Source organism: Schistocerca nitens, chromosome 2, assembly GCF_023898315.1.
Source record: "Schistocerca nitens isolate TAMUIC-IGC-003100 chromosome 2, iqSchNite1.1, whole genome shotgun sequence".
NCBI classification, from domain to species: Eukaryota; Metazoa; Arthropoda; class Insecta; order Orthoptera; family Acrididae; genus Schistocerca; species Schistocerca nitens.
The window spans coordinates 901,558,763-901,578,420 of NC_064615.1; the positions used below are offsets into that span (position 1 = coordinate 901,558,763).

The 19,658-nt window shown below is 44.2% G+C and overlaps 1 protein-coding gene across 1 annotated transcript in view; it reads left to right on the forward strand.

Annotated features, from left to right (window-relative positions):
- Positions 1 to 19,658, forward strand: part of LOC126235428 (protein decapentaplegic-like) — a 101,118-nt gene that overhangs the window by 35,175 nt on the left and 46,285 nt on the right. Inside the window, exon 2 of the mRNA XM_049944152.1 lies at positions 9,619 to 9,720. Within this exon, the coding sequence (XP_049800109.1) occupies positions 9,619 to 9,720 (102 nt within the window). The remainder of the gene's footprint in view (positions 1 to 9,618; positions 9,721 to 19,658) is intronic.

Genomic DNA, 19,658 nt, shown 5'->3' on the forward strand with positions numbered 1-19,658 from the left:
CTAGAGCTCTTTTCTTTTGTTATTCTACACTGCAATTGACAAAGAGCCTCATCAGACCTACACTGACACAAAATTCAACGCTAATTGTTCTGTTTGCAACCTGAAGCATGTGCTACAGATAGACATGGCAAGATGACTATTGGCTGGAGTGTCACATGGTACCACTGTCCCTTTCCCACTGTGCATCACCACATTAACGGACGCAGGTCGTCTGCGTAGAGCACTTCGATAAAGTTTCGCAACACTTCCTGAATGTGGTTGTGGAGAGGTACAGCAAAGTAGTGGCCTGTCAGGGCGTTCGTTACAGAGTACAATGTCAACAATGTCCGTCCTGGGCTCCACACTGTCAATCACTGCAGAAAACACTTTCGGTATGCGAAGGTCATAGGCGACTCCACTTCTGTAGGCCGCGTCTCGCAGGCTGTTCTCCGCTACGAAATGAAGCTACACTACTGGCCATTAAAATTGCTACACCACGAAGATGACGTGATACAGACGCGAAATTTAACCGACAGGAAGAAGATGCAGTGATGTGCAAATGATTAGCTTTTCAGTGCATTCACACAAGATTGGCGCCGGTGGCGACACTTACAACGTGTTGACATGAGGAAAGTTTCCAACCGATTTCTCATACACAAACAGCAGTTGACCGGCGTTGCCTGGTGAGACGTTGTTGTGATGTCTCGTGTAAGGAAGGTAAATGCGTACCATCACGTTTCCGACTTTGATAAAGGTCGGATTGTAGCCTATCGCGATTGCGGTTTATCGTATAGCGACATTGCTGCTCGCGTTGGTCGAGATCCAATGACTGTTAGCAGAATATGGAATAGGTGGGTTCAGGAGGGTAATACGGAACGCCGTGCTGGATCCCAACGCCCTCGTATCACTAGCAGTCGAGATGACAGACATCTTATCCGCATGGCTGTAACGGATCATGCAGCCACGTCTCGATCCCTGAGTCAACAGATGGGGACGTTTGCAAGACAACAACCATCTGCACGAACAGTTCGACGACGTTTGCAGCAGCATGGACTATCAGCTCGGAAACCATGGCTGCGGTTACCCTTGACGCTGCATCACAGACAGGAGCGCCTGCGATGGTGTACTCAACTACGAACCTGGGTGCACGAATGGCAAAATGTCATTTTTTCGGATGAATCCAAGTTCTGTTTACAGCGTCATGATGGTCGCATCCGTGTTTGGCGACATCGCCGTGACCGCACATTGGAAGCGTATATTCTCAGACCTTTCTCTCTTTAATTAATCTGATCATCACTAAGCTGACACACAATATTCTTAGCGCAACGCAATCTGACTTTCAATAATCCCTACAAAAGAATGGCCCTGGCTAACACTAACCTATACCTTTCATGAATCACTTACCTCACAAAAATCTTCGTTACTCGAACTACTGCAATACAGCGAGCGCCAATACTGCCAGCTAAATAAAAGATTCTAACTACTGAAAGGCATAGTTAGCAAATGAAAGATTTTGATAAAGAACAAACAATGTATTTACCTTAATAATGTTTAAAAGTCATATATATATCTCCACATCCAGCACTGCTGGAGGCTCACTTCCAACTGCCCAACGCTATGCGCTGCTCACATCCAACTACCCAACACTACACTAGCGAATATTCCGATAATGAGTCCGACCAGCCACAGACTGCACACAGCACAGTCAGTGATTTTCATACACTGCGCTACGTGGCGTTACCAACATAAAAACCTAAACAGCCGTCTTACAACGTGCTATCCATTTGCTGGCCTGAAGTTCTCCACTTATGGCCTAGAGTATCAGTAAGAAAACGCACCACATCAACGTTCCCGAATTGTTTCCGTGTGGTGTGAGCAGCACTACACGATCGTCGGGTACAGGTGTGCCCACCCCCGTCCCTTATTCATTCTCATGACGAGAATCACATCGAGCGTATCTTAGATATCATCCAACAAGATTTATGCTTCTTGCGTTGAATAAGTAATGCAACATATTTTTTCCTCGGCCAGTTTCGGTTGAAAAAATGCGACATTTTTTGTGGGTCATCTAGGACATGAAATTCCAGCAGCACTATACGTAGCACTATACGTAGCCTTCAAATTTGCGTCCGTAATGGAGGTGGGTTTCAAACAGATAGCTGTCATTGAGTTTCTTCTGGCGGGAAACCAGAACAAAGTAGATATTCATAGGCGCAGAAAGTCTAATGGAGACCTGGCAATGAACAAAAGCACGGTGAGTCGTTGGGCGAGGCGTCTGTCATCATCGCAACGAGGTAGCGCAAACCTGTCCGATCTCCCACGTGCCGGCCACGCACGTCTCTGCTTCCTGTAATGTTGCTACGTGCACATTCTCTCATTCGAGGTTATCGATGGATCACAAACAAACAGCTCGCTGCTCTACGTCTCCGTCGGTAGTGCTGACCTCATTCACAAGTTCGGGTACTGAAAGTTGTGTGCCCGCTAGGTTCCGCCACCTATAAACAACAAGGACGGACCGTACGTGTGCAATTGCTTGCTCGTTGTGAGGCTGATCGGGACAATTTTTTTTGTCGAAAATTGTCACAGGTATGAAACATGGGTTCATAGTTCGAACCGGAAACAAAACGGCAATCCATGGAGTGGCGCCCACATCACCTCTCCTCTGAAGAAAGTTCAAAGCCGCACCCTCAGCCGGTAAAGTCCTTCTGGGTCTCTGAATGGTTTATTCTGAGAGATTTGCTCTCTCATGGTGCAACGGTCAACTCTTAAGTGTGTTGTACTACCCTCAGGTAACTGAAGAAACAACTTCATAGTGCTCGTTGCCACAAATTAAACTTTATTGGACTGTTCTTCCTCATCTACCGTCCAGCCCGGATCACGCACTTCCGACTTCCATCTGTTTGGCTCAATGAAGGATGCACTCTGCGAAAAGCAGTACGTGGGTTATAGGGATATTACACTACTGGCAATTAAAATTGCTACACCACGAAGATGACGTGATACAGACGCGAAATTTAACCGACAGGAAGAAGATGCAGTGATGTGCAAATGATCAGCTTTTCAGTGCATTCACACAAGGTTGGCGCCGGTGGCGACACTTACAACGTGTTGACATGAGGAAAGTTTCCAACCGATTTCTCATACACAAACAGCACTTGACCAGCGTTGCCTGGTGAAACGTTGTTGTGATGTCTCGTGTAAGGAAGGTAAATGCGTACCATCACGTTTCCGACTTTGATAAAGGTCGGATTGTAGCCTATCGCGATTGCGGTTTATCGTATAGCGACATTGCTGCTCGCGTTGGTCGAGATCCAATGACTGTTAGCAGAATATGGAATAGGTGGGTTCAGGAGGGTAATACGGAACGCCGTGCTGGATCCCAACGCCCTCGTATCACTAGCAGTCGAGATGACAGACATCTTATCCGCATGGCTGTAACGGATCATGCAGCCACGTCTCGATCCCTGAGTCAACAGATGGGGACGTTTGCAAGGCAACAACCATCTGCACGAACAGTTCGACGATGTTTGCAGCAGCATGGACTATCAGCTCGGAAACCATGGCTGCGGTTACCCTTGACGCTGCATCACAGACAGGAGCGCCTGCGATGGTGTACTCAACGACGAACCTGGGTGCACGAATGGCAAAATGTCATTTTTTCGGATGAATCCAAGTTCTGTTTACAGCATCATGATGGTCGCATCCTTGTTTGGCGACATCACGGTGAACGCACATTGGAAGCGTGTATTCGTCATCGCCATACTGGCGTATCACCCGGCGTGATGGTATGGGGTGCCATTGGTTACACGCTCGTTCACCTTTTGGTCGCATTGACGGCACTTTGAACAGTGAACGTTACATTTCAGATGTGTTACGACCCGTGGCTCTACCCTTCATTCGATCCCTTCGAAACCCTACATTTCAGCAGGATAATGCAGGACCGCATGTTGCAGGTGCTGTACAGGCCTTTCTGGATGCAGAAAATGTTCGACTGCTGCCCTGGCGAGCACATTCTCCAGATCTCTCACCAATTGAAAACGTCTGGTCAATGGTGGCTGAGCAATTGGTTCGTCACAATATGCCAGTCACTAATCTTGATGAACTGTGGTATCGTGTTGAAGCTACGAGGGTTGTTTTTTAAGTAAGGGCCGTTCGCGCGTATAGTCCCGTAGTTCGCGCGGACGCCGCAACAAGCCACCGCGCCACTTGCCGGCATCCTTCCCGTTCACACTGATGCAAGTTGCAGCTCTGTAGCTGACGCGTACGCATCGCTGTGCTACTTTATAATGTTTACGATTATTGAATCGCCCGCCGCGTGTGAGATACGGTCAGTGATACGTTTTTTGACCGCAAGAAGCCTATCAGCTGCAGAAGTTCATCGTTAGTTAACAGAAGTTTATGGCTTGAATGCAATGAGTGAAGGTAAAGTGCGTCAATGGGTTAGATAGTTAACAAATGGCCTCAAAACGTCCATGACGAAGAACGCTCAGGCCGGCCCTCTGTGATCACTGATGATTTGGTGGCTGCAGTCGAAACAAAGATTCGTGAGGACAGAAGATTCACAATTTCCACTCTTTCTTTGGAATTTCCACAAGTTTCAAGATCGGTTTTGTACAAAATTGTGTCTGAAAACCTAAACTTTAAGAAACTGTGTTCTCGGTGGGTACCCAGACTCCTCACAGAGGACCACAAAGGGAAGAGATTTGCCACTTCATTGGACTTTTTGATTCGTTACGAGGAAGAAGGGGATGACATGTTGAGTCAAATTGTCACTGGAGATGAAACATGCGTATCCCATATCACTCCCAAAAGCAAGCGACAATCGATGGAATGGCGACACACAACCTCAGCCGTCAAGGTCAAAGCCAAACAGACGCTGTCAAATCGCAAGATTATGGCAACTGTGTTCTGGGACCGGCGCGGTGTTTTGCTAGTGTAATTTATGCCACGAGGAACGACAATCAACTCAGATGCCTACTGTGCAACTCTAAAGAAGCTCTGCAGAGCAATTCAAAACAAAAGGCGCGGCATGCTGACAAAAGGAGTTTTGCTCCTGCACGATAACGCTAGGCCTCACACCTCTCAAAACACTCGGGATTTGATTGATTCTTTTGGCTGGGAAGTTTTGGACCATGCACCATACAGCCCCGACCTTGCTCCTAGCGATTTCCAGCTTTTCCGGTACCTGAAACACCATCTTGGCGCTTCAATGACGACGATGAAGTGAAAGCGGCCGTGAACTCTTGGCTGTCGGAGCAGGCGGTCGAATTCTTTGAAGAGAGAATTAAAAACTTAGTTGTACGGTATGACAAGTGCTTAAATAAACAAGGCAACTATGCAGAAAAATAGGTAAAAGTGTGTAGAATCAGAAAATAAAAGTTTTTTACAAAAGTATTTGTATCTTTTTTTTAAAAATAAAAACGGCCCTTACTTAAAAAACAACCCTCGTACATTGGCAGCCGTATCTGTACACGCCATTCAAGCTCTGTTTGACTCAATGCCCAGGCGTATCAAGGCCTTTATTACGGCCGGAGATGGTTGTTCTGGGAACTGATTTCTCAGGATCTTTGCACCCAAATTGCGTGAAAATGTAATCACGTGTCTGTTCTAGTATAATATATTTGTACAATGAATACCCGTTTATCATCTGCATTTCTTCTTGGTGTACTAATTTTAATGGCCAGTAGTGTGTTAATGCAGCAGGACGTTGGCTCCGACGTCGCCCGGTAGGGTGGTCCATGCGGGCATACAAGTCCTTCCAGTCAGTGGCAGAAGGCCGGTGCATTGAACGGAGATTATATTGAAAAACAGGATTTGTAGCCAAAAGTCCTGGGAATAATACGATGTATTGGAATCCTAAATAAAACCAACCTGCTTTCAGAAAGAAGTGTTGCATGGCTTATCGATCGCCCCTCGCTATCTCACCCCACTATAGCAGTTCACTTTTTGTGTTAGTCAGGTTCCTGGCAAAGTCAGAAGCTTGTTAAGAACCTGGCGAAGTTGGAAGATACGGGAAATACTAGTTTAACATGCTAGTGTTTCTATCCACCAGAGTCAGTAGGAGACGCTTGAAACTGCTGGAAGGGTGTGTCCGCTAACGTGTAAACATCCGCAAGTCTATTTAAAAGCTACTTCTATACTTCCTTTGGCGTGAAAACTTCCCCAGTAAGTCTACTTCTGCAAATTTCGTCAACATCCAGAAGTAGCTTCCGCATGCGTAAACAGTTCGTTTCATTTTTGTCAATTATCTGCCGAACTTGTGAGTTGCTATGACTTTTTCTCAAACTAGCAGGTGTTTCGTGTGTTAGTGTCGGTACGAAAACGTCAGTGTTGAGAAATGAGAAATAGAAGTGGACCAGTGAAAAAACACAATTGTTAATTTAGGAGGTGGAGTGGTTTTCTGTATTGTGGGATACGGGCCAGGTGGCTTGATTTTCCAGCATGACATAAAAACCACTTGCCTATTTCATCAGATGATTCTACTGGAAGCACTTCTGCAAGTATCTGCAGTAACTTACTGGAATTAAGTTGCTCAATCAACTTGCCGAGTAAATTTATGCTAGTTTTTGTTCTAATGTAAACCCTTCAGCAAGTCGTCGTTTAGTGACTTTAGGAGGATACAAGCTCATTTAGACAGAATTTCTAGTTGATGTGATGAACGGGAGCTTGCTTTAAAATGTTAGAGCACAGCATTTGTAGTGTGGTGTCTAACAGTCACATCGATTAAATATCTGGGCGTAACGTTGCAAAGCGACCTGTACTGGAATGAGTACGTATGGAAGATAGTAGGGAAGTGGAATGGTCGATTTCGGTTTGTTGGGATGCTTTTGGAAAAGTGTAGCCCTTACATGAAGCAGATCGCATGTAGAACACTAGTGTGAGACAATCTTGAGTGCTGCTCGAGTGTTCGGGATCCCCACCAGGTCGGATGAAAGGAAGATGACGAAAAAATTCAGTGCTATACTGCTAGGTTTGTTACCGGTGGATTCGATTAACACTCGAGTGTTATGGAGATGCATCGTTAATTCAAATGGGAATCCCTGAAGGGAAGACGAGGTTGTTTTCGCGCGGCACTACTGCGGAAATTTAGAAAACCAGCATTTTAAGCTGACAGCATAAGGATTCTGCTGCCGCCAACGTACATGACCGCGAAGGTAAGAGAAATTTTGGTTCATACTAGGGATGGTTAAAACCGAAACCGACTTTTAGTTCAGAATAACAGGTATTTTTCACTATTTGTTTGGTCTGGGCTACAGCAGATGTTTTCTATTATTTACTAGTAACCGAATTAAAAAAACGATATATCAAGTAGCCTTAGAAACGGCGCTGAAATTTTTAGTTTTTAAATAAACCTCTTTAAAAAAGTAGTGATTTCTATTCGTAAAATTTGCATCGGTTTGAAATATTGTGTTATTAGCGAAAATGGGAGAAGCGATGAGTGCTATTTTAGTAACAGTGCCGACAGAAACGAGCAACAAAAAGATGCCGTAAGATTGGTGCAGCATTGCTTAGACAATTATGTCTATAATGACATGTGTGGTTGCCTAAGGTAGGAGTGTGCCTGCAGTGTGCAAGACTTGCTCCCACCTGGTCTGTACGGTATTTCTCGCTGTCGCCGCCGGACATCCATTACGTTGCAAAATGGCACCAACCCTAGTCTGAAAATACTTTTACGAAGTGACGTAGCAGTTAAGTACAATGCTTCATTTGCTTTAATCTTTTAAAGATTTGTTTGCAATTTCTATGAAACAATAAAGAGGAACAGTAATAAAATAAAATCTTAACAACAGTTTATTCATAGTATACAACAAAAATAGAAAGTGATTTGCTGCCTGTGTCCACACAACACGCCTTTATCTGCTTGTATCCCTTGAAACGGACAAATTAACACCAAAAATAATCCTTCAACCTCAGTTTTCTCCTCTTAGCACCGATTAAAATGGTTCAAATGGCTCTGAGCACTATGGGACTTAACATCTTAGGTCATCAGTCCCCTAGAACTTAGAACTAGTTAAACCTAACTAACCTAAGGACATCACACATATCCATGCCCGAGGCAGGATTCGAACCTGCGACCGTAGCAGTCGTGCGGTTCCGGACTGCGCGCCTAGAACCACGAGACCACCGCGGCCGGCAGCACCGATTATTCGCAGTGCCCAAATAGAGATATGTCCCCCAATTACAACATGATTTTTGAACATTTTCAAAAAATTAGAATCAGTTGGATGGTAATTTTTTGTAATATTCAGCCACTTATAGCTTTTCCAGAAAACCAGCGAACGGTGGATGTAATAAGTTTTCTTTTATTTGCCTGTTTAATTTAATACTTCGTTTCTATGTACCTTGATAGTGAGTCAAATTTTTTCAATCTTTGTTCGACTTCTAAGGAGTATGAATAAGAACAAAAATCTGAAAATTTCAGAAACCGGTTGTTTCGAACAGTTTTAACAGTCATGTTAAACTGTAACCGAAAACCGGTTTTTTTTTTCAACAATAACTGCCATCCCTAGTTCGTATGGAGACATATGGACAGTCATTTTTGCCTCGCTGTTTTTGTAAGTGGAACAGGAAAGGAAATGACTATTACTGGTACAAGGTATCCTCCAGCATACACGATATGGTGGGTTTCGGATTGTGTAAATGTATGGAGATTCTAACAATACCACCACTTGCAAAGTAGGTTAGAAATCAGATTAATAATGTTGCTCACGCAGCATATGTTCGCTTTATCGGGCAACAACAAGGCTATTCACTGTGGATGGTATCATCAGAATGGGATAATGAAGTCACTGTAAAAAAAGTCATTAATGTTGGCACTTATCTTGAATGGATTCCCAGGTAGATTTCGTCGAAGTTGTTATGGCTCATCTTGCTGATTCTAGGGTGATTCCACTTTGACTGGTAGAAGGTCCAGATCTGTATTTTAGCAATATTTGAAGACCTAAAAAATGCGTTTTTCAGGAAATTCTTAATGATCAAATAATCCCAGATCGGAACAATGGTATGGCAGAAATAATTTTTGAGTTGGTGTTCACGATCCACATTTTAATTAAACTTCTTGTAAATCCACATATACTACTTCTTAATTGTCATATCATCAGAAAACAGTTTTCTATCAATCTTCATATATTTAATTTCCACTTTAACCAAACACAAGACTTGACAGTTCTTTTACAAAGCGAAATAACAACTTAACTTCTGCAAAATTAAACAAAGACTGCTCTGTGCGGATTCGCGCCAAAACGGTTACAAGTAAGTCAAAGATGATGACAGTCTCACAGAAATGAATACACACAAGAACTGTAATATATCGATACATCGGAGTACCTATGCATTAATAAAACCAAATGTGAATATTGTCACAAAAATATGTCTGTTACTTCGCAGAAAAGTAGTACGATATTACTGGTATCGAGAACTGGGGTTGGAGTACCGTAATGGTCATGTAAATAAAGAACCATTACAAGATGAAGGTGTAGGCTTAATCGCGATGGATACTTGCTAGTGGTCACAGGCCTTTCGAATCTGCTTCATTCAACCCTAACCTTTTAAGGTACACCAAAAGAGGTCCAGCGCGGTGTGTGACGTACTTCTGATGAATGTACCACTCTCAACATTAAGGTGTGTCGGGTGTTGCAGGCTGGGCGCCGGGCCGCGCCTCGTTGGAGTTCCGGCTGCCTGCCACGGAGGCGGGCGAGCGGCTGACGGCGGCCGAGCTCCGGCTGCACGCCAGACTTGCAGGTGAGTGGCTGTCACCGACACCATGGCTGCTCGCACTGCTGCGCCATGGAACAGTCGCCCAGAGGAAGTTCCGGGCAGCTGGCAACGCAGTTGGCGGTTTTCAACTGCGGTGACGGAGACAATAGTCGTCTATAGAGCTACGATGACACTGGGGCGACCTAGCGAGATGGCGCAGTGGATCGCTCTCGGGAGGACGACGATTCAGACCTGCGTCCGGCCGTCCTGATTTAACTTTGTCATGATTTCCCTAAATCGCTTCGTGCAAATGCCAGGATGGTTCCTTTAAAGGGGCGCGGCCGGCTTCCTTCTCCATCATTCTCTAATCCGATGGGACTGATGACCTCGCTGTACGGTCCCCTCCCACAAAACCAACCAACCAACACTGGGGCGTTGCCATACAGACTTTACGTGATAGGTTGATAGTGATGTGCGGTGCAGCGACTGCAAATGTCAAGGATTTTCTGTCGCCGACTTCACTGTACGCCATTGTAAGCGTCAAGCGTACAGCCACATGAAACGTAACCACTGCAGAAGCCGTTACTTGTGTAAACACACAAAAGTGTGATAAAAGGACTAAAAAAATTGAAAGCTATGAGTATGACACCGTTGTTAACATGGAAAAATATTTAAGTGAAATCCGTACACAGATTTCAATAAATTTTACTGTCAGTCTCTCAGTACAGTACAAGAGGCATGAACTTTCAATTACCACCTCCAAAAAGTATTATGTAATACTTGTTTGTAGTCACATGTTTGCAGACTTTGTAAACACAGAAATCCCCGCGCTGTACTGTCTTAGGACGCCGTTAGAGCAGCCAAAACGAATAGTTGGGACCCACAGACAAACTGGAGTTCCGTATGGAATTGCATTTCTGCGTTTCGAACATGACGAAGATCGCTGCACACTGGGTTCCCCGTATGCTTCGCCAGCAAACGATGGCAGCAATGGAAATCAGGATTTTAATTTTTCATTATTTTACCCTTCGCTCTTCTGACCCGTTCTACGTGGCACGCCACGAGATCCTCTCTTCTGTCAGCCTCTTAATCTCAGAGCAGCACTTGCTCCCTAAGTATTCAGTTATCTCTTGGATGTCGTCCAACGTCTGGCTTCCTCTACTGCTTTTACCATCTACAGCTCCTTTTACTACCGTGGTTGTAATTCCCTGATGTCTCAACATACAATGGCCGAAAAAATCTCAACACCAACAAGTAGTAGTGCGACATAAACGAAAGTTCGTAGGTATGTTTCTACACTACTGGCTATTAAAACTGCTACACCAAGAAGAAATGCGGATGACAAACGGGTATTCATTGGACACATATATTATATTAGAACTGACATGTGATTACATTTTCACGCAATTTGGATGCATAGATCCTGAGAAATCAGTACCCAGAACAACCACCTATGACCGTAATAACGGCCTTGATACATCTGGGCATGGAATCAAACAGAGCCTGGATGGCGTGTATACGTACAGCTGCCCATGCAGCTTCAACACGATACCACAGTTCATCAAGAGTAGTGACTGGCGTATTGTGACGAGCCAGTTCAAAATGGCTCTGAGCACTATGGGACTCAACTGCTGTGGTTATCAGTCCCCTAGAACTTAGAACTACTTAAACCTAACTAACCTAAGGACATCACACACATCCATGCCCGAGGCAGGATTCGAACCTGCGACCGTAGCAGTCGCACGGCTCCGGACTGCGCGCCTAGAACCGCGAGACCACCGCGGCCTGACGAGCCAGTTACTCGGCCACCATTGACCAGACGTTTTCAATTGGTGAGAGATCTGGAGAATGTGCTGGTCAGGACAGCAGTCGAACATTTTCTGTATCCACAAAGGCCCGTACAGGACCTGCAACATGCGGTCGTGCATTATCCTTCTGAAATGTAGGGTTTCGCAGGGATCGAATAATAGGTAGAGCCACGGGTCGTAACACATCTGAAATGTAACGTTCACTGTTCAAAGTGCCGTCAATGCGAACATGGGGTGACCGAGACGTGTAACCAATGGCACCCCATACCATCACGCCGGGTGATACGCCAGTATGGCGATGACGAATACACGCTTCCAACGTGCGTTCACCGCGATGTCGCCAAACACGGATGCGACCATCATGATGCTGTAAACAGAACCTGGATTCATCGAAAAAATGACGTTTTGCCATTCGTGCACCCAGGTTCGTCGTTGAGTACACCATCGTAGGCGCTCCTATCTGTGATGATGCAGTGTCAAGGATAACAGCAGCCATGGTCTCCGAGCTGATAGTCCATGCTGCTGCAAACGTCGTCGAACTGTTCGTGCAGATGATTGTTGTCTTGCAAACGTCCCCATCTGTTGACTCAGGGATCGAGACATGGCTGCACGATCAGTTATAGCCATGCGGATAAGATGCCTGTCATCTCAGCTGCTAGTGATACGAGGCCGTTGCCATCCAGAGCGGTGTTCCGTATCACCCTCCTGGACTCACTGAGTCCATATTCTGATAACAGTCATTGGATCTCGACCAACGCGAGCAGCAATGCCGCGATACGATATAACGCAATCCCGATAGGCTACAATCCGACGTTTATCAAAGTCGGAAACGTGATGGTACGCACTTCTCCTCGTTACACGAGGCATCACAACAACGTCTCACCAGCCAACGCCGGTCAAGTGCTGTTTGTGTATGAGTAATCGGTTGGAAACTTTCCTCATGTCAGTACTTTGTAGGTGCCGCCACCGGCGCCAACCTTGTGTGAATGCTCTGAAAAGCTAATTGTTTGCATATCACAACATCTTCTTCCTGTCGGTTAAATTTCGCATCTGTAGCACGTCATCTTCGTCGTGTAGCAATTTTAATGGCCTTTAGTGTACATTTGAAAGATGATATCTATTCAAATTTCGCGCCATTAGCATACAGGTAGCGCTAGTGGCACCACTATGAACCTGAAAATCAGGTTTGCTTTAAATTTGCGTTGTAACGGTCGTGAAAGTAAGTTACCTTTGAGATAGGATGTGGTGAGTTGAGAATTAGTCAAAAATGCCTTTATACGACAGGTGCAATTGTCTACACCTCACTGGGTTGGAACGATGTCGTGTAATAGGGCTGCGAGAAGCTGGATGTTCCTTCTGTGGTACTGCAGAAAGACTTGGTACGAATGTAGCCAGTGTACATGACTGCTGGCAGCGGTGGTCACGGGAATGTACGGCCGCAATAGACCGGACTCCGGTCAGCCACGTGCCACTACAGAGAGGGAAGATCAACGTGCTCGGCGTATGGCTCTGGAACATCGTATTGCATGTGAAACAGCAATTTGAGCAGCAGTTGACACCAGAGTGACACAAAGAAGTGTTAAAAGTCGGTTATTTTGGCAGCTCCTACCCAGACGCCCTGTAGCGTGCATTCCACTGACCTCAAACCATCGCCACTTGCGACTTCAGCGGTGTCAAGCGAGAGCTCATTGAAGGGCAGGGTGTAGGTTTGTTGTGCTGTCTATGACAGCAGGAGCACTCTCTTGGTTATCCCACCCAACCTGTTTGCAAATCTGTGCGTCAGTCTGGTAATTCCACCTGTTGTGTTGTCGTTCATGAACTGTAGTCCATGGGGTTTTTGTCAAGAGGATAAAGCTCGCCCACATACCGCTGTTGCAATCTAAAATGCTCTGCACAGTGTCGCTATGTTGCTTGGGCCTGCTCGATCACCAGATCTGTCTCCAACCGAGCACGTATGAGACATCGTAGAAGAACAACGCCAGCGTCTTTCACACACAACACTGCCCGTTCCTGTATTAAACGACCAAGTGCAACAGGCGAGGAACCCCATTCCACAAACTGACATACGGCACATGTACAACACAGTGCTTGCTTTTGCATCCTTGAATTCAATATTCTGCCGGTTACACCGGTTGTTAATGTACCAGCATTTCACATTTTCAATGGTTTATCTCGCGCTTACATTAATTAGTGATCTTCCGATGTTTATCACTGAAATATGTTACCTAGACAAACGTATTATCGAAATTTCGTTACTCTGCGTTAATTATTTTTTAGTGTTGCGATTTCTTCCCGTTAGTGTACCATCCTGTCTCCACCTTCTAGTCAGTGCTTTCCGTATGTTACGTCTTTGCTGATTCTGCGGAGAACCTCCTCATCACTTACCAGTTCATCTAACTTTCAACTTATTTCTACAGAAGCACATGTCAAAAGCTTCCCTCTCTTCTTTCACGACATTCCTACAGTCTACGATTAATTACCAAAGAGTGCTGTGGTCCAAATACAAAATTTTAGATATTTCTTCCTCAGATTAAGGCCGAAGATTTATTAGTTTGAAACTGATTGCAGGCTAATCAAGATGAGTTCTGTAGACGCCTAACCATAGATGAGTGTTGCATGTATCACTACGACCCCGAGACAAGGGAGGGGAGCGTGGCCGAGCGGTTCTAGGCGCTACAGTCTGGAACCGCGAGGCCGCTACGGTCCCAGGTTCGAATCCTGCCTCGGGCATGGATGTTTGTGATGTCCTTAGGTTAGTTAGGTTAACGTAGTTCTACGTTCTACGGGACTGATGACCTCAGAAGTTAAGTCCCATAGTGCTCAGAGCCAAGGGAGGGGAGCAAGTAGTGTAAACACGTAGATTCAAAAACGCCGACTAATTCGAAGACCATAATGGCACAAGGTGATGCTCAGTGAATTTCGAGACTGCCATTGTGTGGTGCTTTCAGATAATTCTCGTAAAGGGCAAACAGCCACAGTAGCACACTATTTAAATTCCCTGAAGGGGTTATGTGAGGCTGTCATAACGGAGCTTGGCGGGAAAGTGTGAAAGGCCATCATTTCACCTCCAAGCAACGCCCCAGTCATTCAGTTCAGGACAGTACAGATGCTGCTTCTTGTGCTACCAAATTCTGCCTCGGCTCAGCCCTCTGTATTCTCCTCATGTGCCAATCACTGACCTTTTTATCGCTCTTCAGTTCCAGAATGACGAGATAGTTTTCCGAGGTGCAACTTTTCCTGAATATCCAAAATCCACACTTCTGCAACACAGTTCTCTCTGTTCTGCCCTCCTTGTGATACTGGCGTCTCACTGAAGGGTGAATACGTAGAGTTTAGTTGTCGCAGTTTGATTTTTTTCTGTGCTATTATTAAGACTCCGAATACAGCTCATAAACATGAATGATGTGCAACAGGAAAGGAGAAGATCATTAAACTTTTTCGTAACCGAGTATAACAAACATTAATTTCAAAATGTTATGCAGTGAATAAAATAAAGCAGTCTTGAGATAACGAAGAAAATAACTGAATGTTAATATAATGGGTGATTTTGCTAAATGGGAAAAAGGTACAGGAAACGATTCCTGAGAGGATAATAAGCAAAATGCGTTCCAAGGGAGGTACACCCCACTTGAATTTGGAGATAAAAGATCTGTAGCAGTGACCCCGGTATCAGCACATGCCAGGTGACTCACCGTCGTGCGATAAGCCAGTCAACCTTGTAACCTTTTGGAATATTCTCCACGACAGTTTGCACTATACGCATCTCTTAAACTTTTACTTTATCTTCTACGGATTTGCGCACGCGACGACAGTTTGTTGCTGGTTCTTCGTGCAGGCCACCACGGTGCAGAGATTTGTCATTCATCCTATTCAAGGATGACGCTATCTTTGTAAGGAGCCTTATCAGCAACCTTCACAATACCCACCTGTGGGCTACGGAGATTCCCCATGGAATGGTGGCAATGAATCATCAGCACCAATTCTTCACTTTTTCTGTTTTGGCCATTGCCAGTCAACGTTTTATATCCTTACTACTTCGCCCCTCATCTAGCAACACTCGTCTACTTGTAGTGTCTCATTTCCCAACTAATTCCCTGAGCATCGCCTGATTTAATTCGATTACATTGTATTGCACTCGTTTCTCTTTTGCTGATGTTCATCTTATATCCTCCTTTTGAGACACTGTCTATTCCATTCAGGTGCTCTTCCAAATAAGTGCTTTGCTGTCATTGACAAAATTACAGCGTCATTGACAAACCTCAAAGTTTTTATTTCTTTTCCTTAAACTTCATCTCCTCCTCGTAATTTTTCTTTTGTTTTCCTCACTGCTTGCTCATCGTACAGACTGGGGAACAACGGGGGGTAGGCTATATCCCTCCCTACCTCCCTTCCCAACCTTCGTGACTCCTATAATTGCCATATGATTTATGTGCAAGTTGTAAATTACTTTTCGCTCTCTCGGTTTTGCTCCTGCTACTTTAGAATGTCAAATAGTGTGTTTCAGTCAACATTTCAAAGCGGAGAGGAGCTGGAAGTGAAAGTTCCAGACGACCAAATAAATATGATTACAATAAAAGAACAAAGTTTCATTCGCTCTGCCCAGTGCATTAATTGGATTAAAGCACAAATAGCTGCGAAAAGTCGCGCAGTTAAAACGAAATGTGCTGAAACGATCGGGAAAACTTTTACAATAAGCCAGTAGCAAAAAATGGCTCTGAGCACTATGGGACTTAACATCTGAGGTCATCAGTCCCCTAGAACTTAGAACTTCTTAAACCTAACTAACCTAAGGACGTCACACACAGCCATGCCCGAGGCAGGATTCGAACCTGCGACCGTAGCGGTCGCGCGGTTCCAGACTGTAGCGCCTAGAACCGCTCGGCCACACCGGCCGGCTAAGCCAGTAGCACCCAGAGAGAAGTCACCGAGGGTAACCAGTAATGGGGGTGGCGCCCTACACGACTCTCCGTCTTTTTCTACAGTAGACACAGGCACGCTATAACATTCAAAAAAGGAGTAAATGAAATACAACAACTTTAACAACCAGGGTAATCGCTTTAGTGATTCTTAAGCTCAAAACATTGATAGGAATTAATAAACCCCCGAAGCACCGGAAATACAAAGGCTTCTACAATACAATAGCTACACTACAAAAATAAACAATTCATACTGAACACGTCAATGAAATGATAACATGAAGTTTAAATACACGGCAAACCAGGTTGCTTGTAAGCAGCCAAGACTCTCGACAGCTTTGTGAAAGCTGTTAAGAACTTTAACTTGGCACAAGTTAGTTGACTAGATCCGCAAAACTCAGGAATTTGACAACAACAAAAAATTTAAAGCTATCCACAATGTAGGGTGAAATAAATTAAAAATAATTTTAAGGCCGAAACACAAATAAGACAAGTGAATTCGTGAAGCTTAAAGAAAAAAAATGTTCTCATATCTCAACTATCATACAAGTACAGAAAAGCCAGACTGCTAAAATAATGTCTACAACGAGCATTATCTACACTTGCTGAAGCCAGGGACCAAGCGATCTCGCCGAGCCTCCACACGTGTCCATCCCAAGGCGCACAGATATGGGAAGCAAGTGTTCAGAAACGTGCTCACCGTATTTTCTTCCTCCTATGATTGCCGAGGCTGAACTAGGTTCACCCAGCACGCTTCTGGAAAGGCATTACCATTGCTTCCAACCACGGCTTGCAGTCGATTGCGACAGTTAGACCACTGCGTATTGCAGCCTAGCAGCCTATAGTCACAACGTTCGCTTTCTCCTGTGGGCCCGCACTGCCGCGGTTTGTTGTGCTCGGCCAGCTCAGCCTCTTCCCATCCGCTCCCATAGGAGACCGAAAATAGAACTCCTCAAACTGGCGTGGCGAGTGGCTTCAAGTCTCGGGTGTGGACAGCCCGCACCCTCTCGGGAGTGCTCCCGAACCTCTTGCTGGGCAACTAGCATCGACAACACCCCTGAACCCAAACTGATCTTCTCTCAGGTCGATGTCCGTTCTACTGTAAATAATTCGCGTCAGTATATTCCAACCATGACTTATTAAACTGATAGTTCGCTAAAATTCACTCTTGTCAGCCTCTGGTTTCCTTGGAATTTTAATTATTACATTGTTCTTCAAGTCTGAGGGTATGTGACCTTTCTCGTATATCTTGCACACCAGGTTGAATATTTTTGTAATGGCTGGATCTCCCAGGGATACCGGTAGTTCTGAGGAGATGTCTACTCCAGGAGCCTTGTCTCGACTTGGATCTTCCAGAAGTCTGTGAAATCCTTCTTGCAGTATTATATTTTCTATCTGATCTTCCAACCAGTTACCTATTGTCAGCGTGACAATTCGTTTGATCTCAAAAATGATTGTCCCGGCTAATATTTGTCACTCTGCTGAAGAAATCTCCACTTGACGTTCTGTAGAAATGTCTGTAAAGTCGTGTGAGTGGCACTAAATTGCATATCATTTACCAGATTTTACACAACTGTTACTTAAGATGGAAGCACTTTTCTCTAGCAAAATGAAAATTTATTCACAAAATACTACCCGCGCACAACACTGACGTATGTCTCCTATTAAAATATTTCATGTAAATCGTCCGAAATAATTAGGCTTCATACATCAGCAAATAAGAAATTGATATTACGTAACGTGCTGTGAACACTATTTTTAAAGATTCAATCTGAGTTGAATTCTGTCTCGTACAGTATATTCGGGACCAACGGTGCACATTTATTTCCATTCATTTATATCTAACAACATTTATGTTTGTTAAAATTCTCGATTCAAAACTACCGCGGAGATACTTTTGCTAAGATGGCGGCAGACAGGCAATAGTCAATTTGTCTATTGTTATTCTCGATTCCTTTTATATCAAGTTAATATATTCAGATAAAAGTCTTTAAGCCTTTTGTTCTCTATCCTTTAGCATTTAAAATTATTCTCAATGAAAAAGTTTCATATTTTTTATACCGGCTACTAGTAAACTCCGCTGTAAGTTACTAGCGCTAATGGCTACGCTCCTAATTGCGGAACTGAAAATTAACTCTTAAAAACATTAATTCGATTGGATTACAATTGAAATAAATGCAAATCCACGTCTAGACAATAGCGACTATTTTTGAAATAATAATTAAAAATATAGTTACAGGTTTTCTCTTTACAGACCTCACACGTCTCACGCCCGAACAGTTCATCGGTTAGCACAGAAGGTACAACTGAACCACAATTATCACAGATAACACAAAAAAAATTTAAATGTCGTTGTCTATGAATGTAATTCTCTGATAAAAGCTTTAATTCACACAGAAATTAAATTATTACAGAAATAATGAAATAATTATCGTCATTTTTACACGATACAGTCTTTTTATACGTAGTATCGATAACATTTGTTGAAGTTTGTACACTTAATTCATTTTAACATCTTGTGGCTAGAACATAGTGTCGTGGACATTACAGTATTCTCTTACGCCTGCTTCATCTGCTGCAGTTTTATTTTTTCTCCTTTCATTACTTACAATCAATATATACTGTGACATCGGCCTTGGTTTTTTGACTGTTTGATCACCTGCTGCCTTCACCTGAGAGGACACGGAGCAAAAATGGCCATATGCACTTACAACAGGAAAGGGAGGTACAGAGCTTCGACAAAAATATGGAAACACGGCGACGAATGTATGCGTCAACATACTGTAAATGCTGATGCTAGCCAAGCTGCAGGTTGCGCTGTTTGTGTCTGAACACGAATGGTATCTGTGCAATGTCCTCAATATTTTGAAGTTTCAGTCGCAGTTATAACGGTAATCCGTGAAGCTGTGAGTGCGTTATATTGGAGCTGAGTGACTTCGAACCTGCAAGTTTTTGATGTTCGTATGGTGCGTGCTTTCGTAATCAAGCTAGCCAAAATTTTGGTGTTTCAAGAGGCAACGTATGGAAATTTATATCGCGTACAGGTAAAGCGGAAAAACTTACAACGCGGACGAACGTGCTTGTTGAGTGCTCGTGAGGAACAGTCATTTAACGGGATTATCATGAAAAATAAGAGGACTCCAAAAGTCACTGCAGAACTGAATGTCGCACTCGCGAACCGTACCAGCACCGAAACAATACGAAGAGATGTCCATTAGCTAGGAATTTAAGGGCGAGCTGGAATTTCAAAGCTGTGATT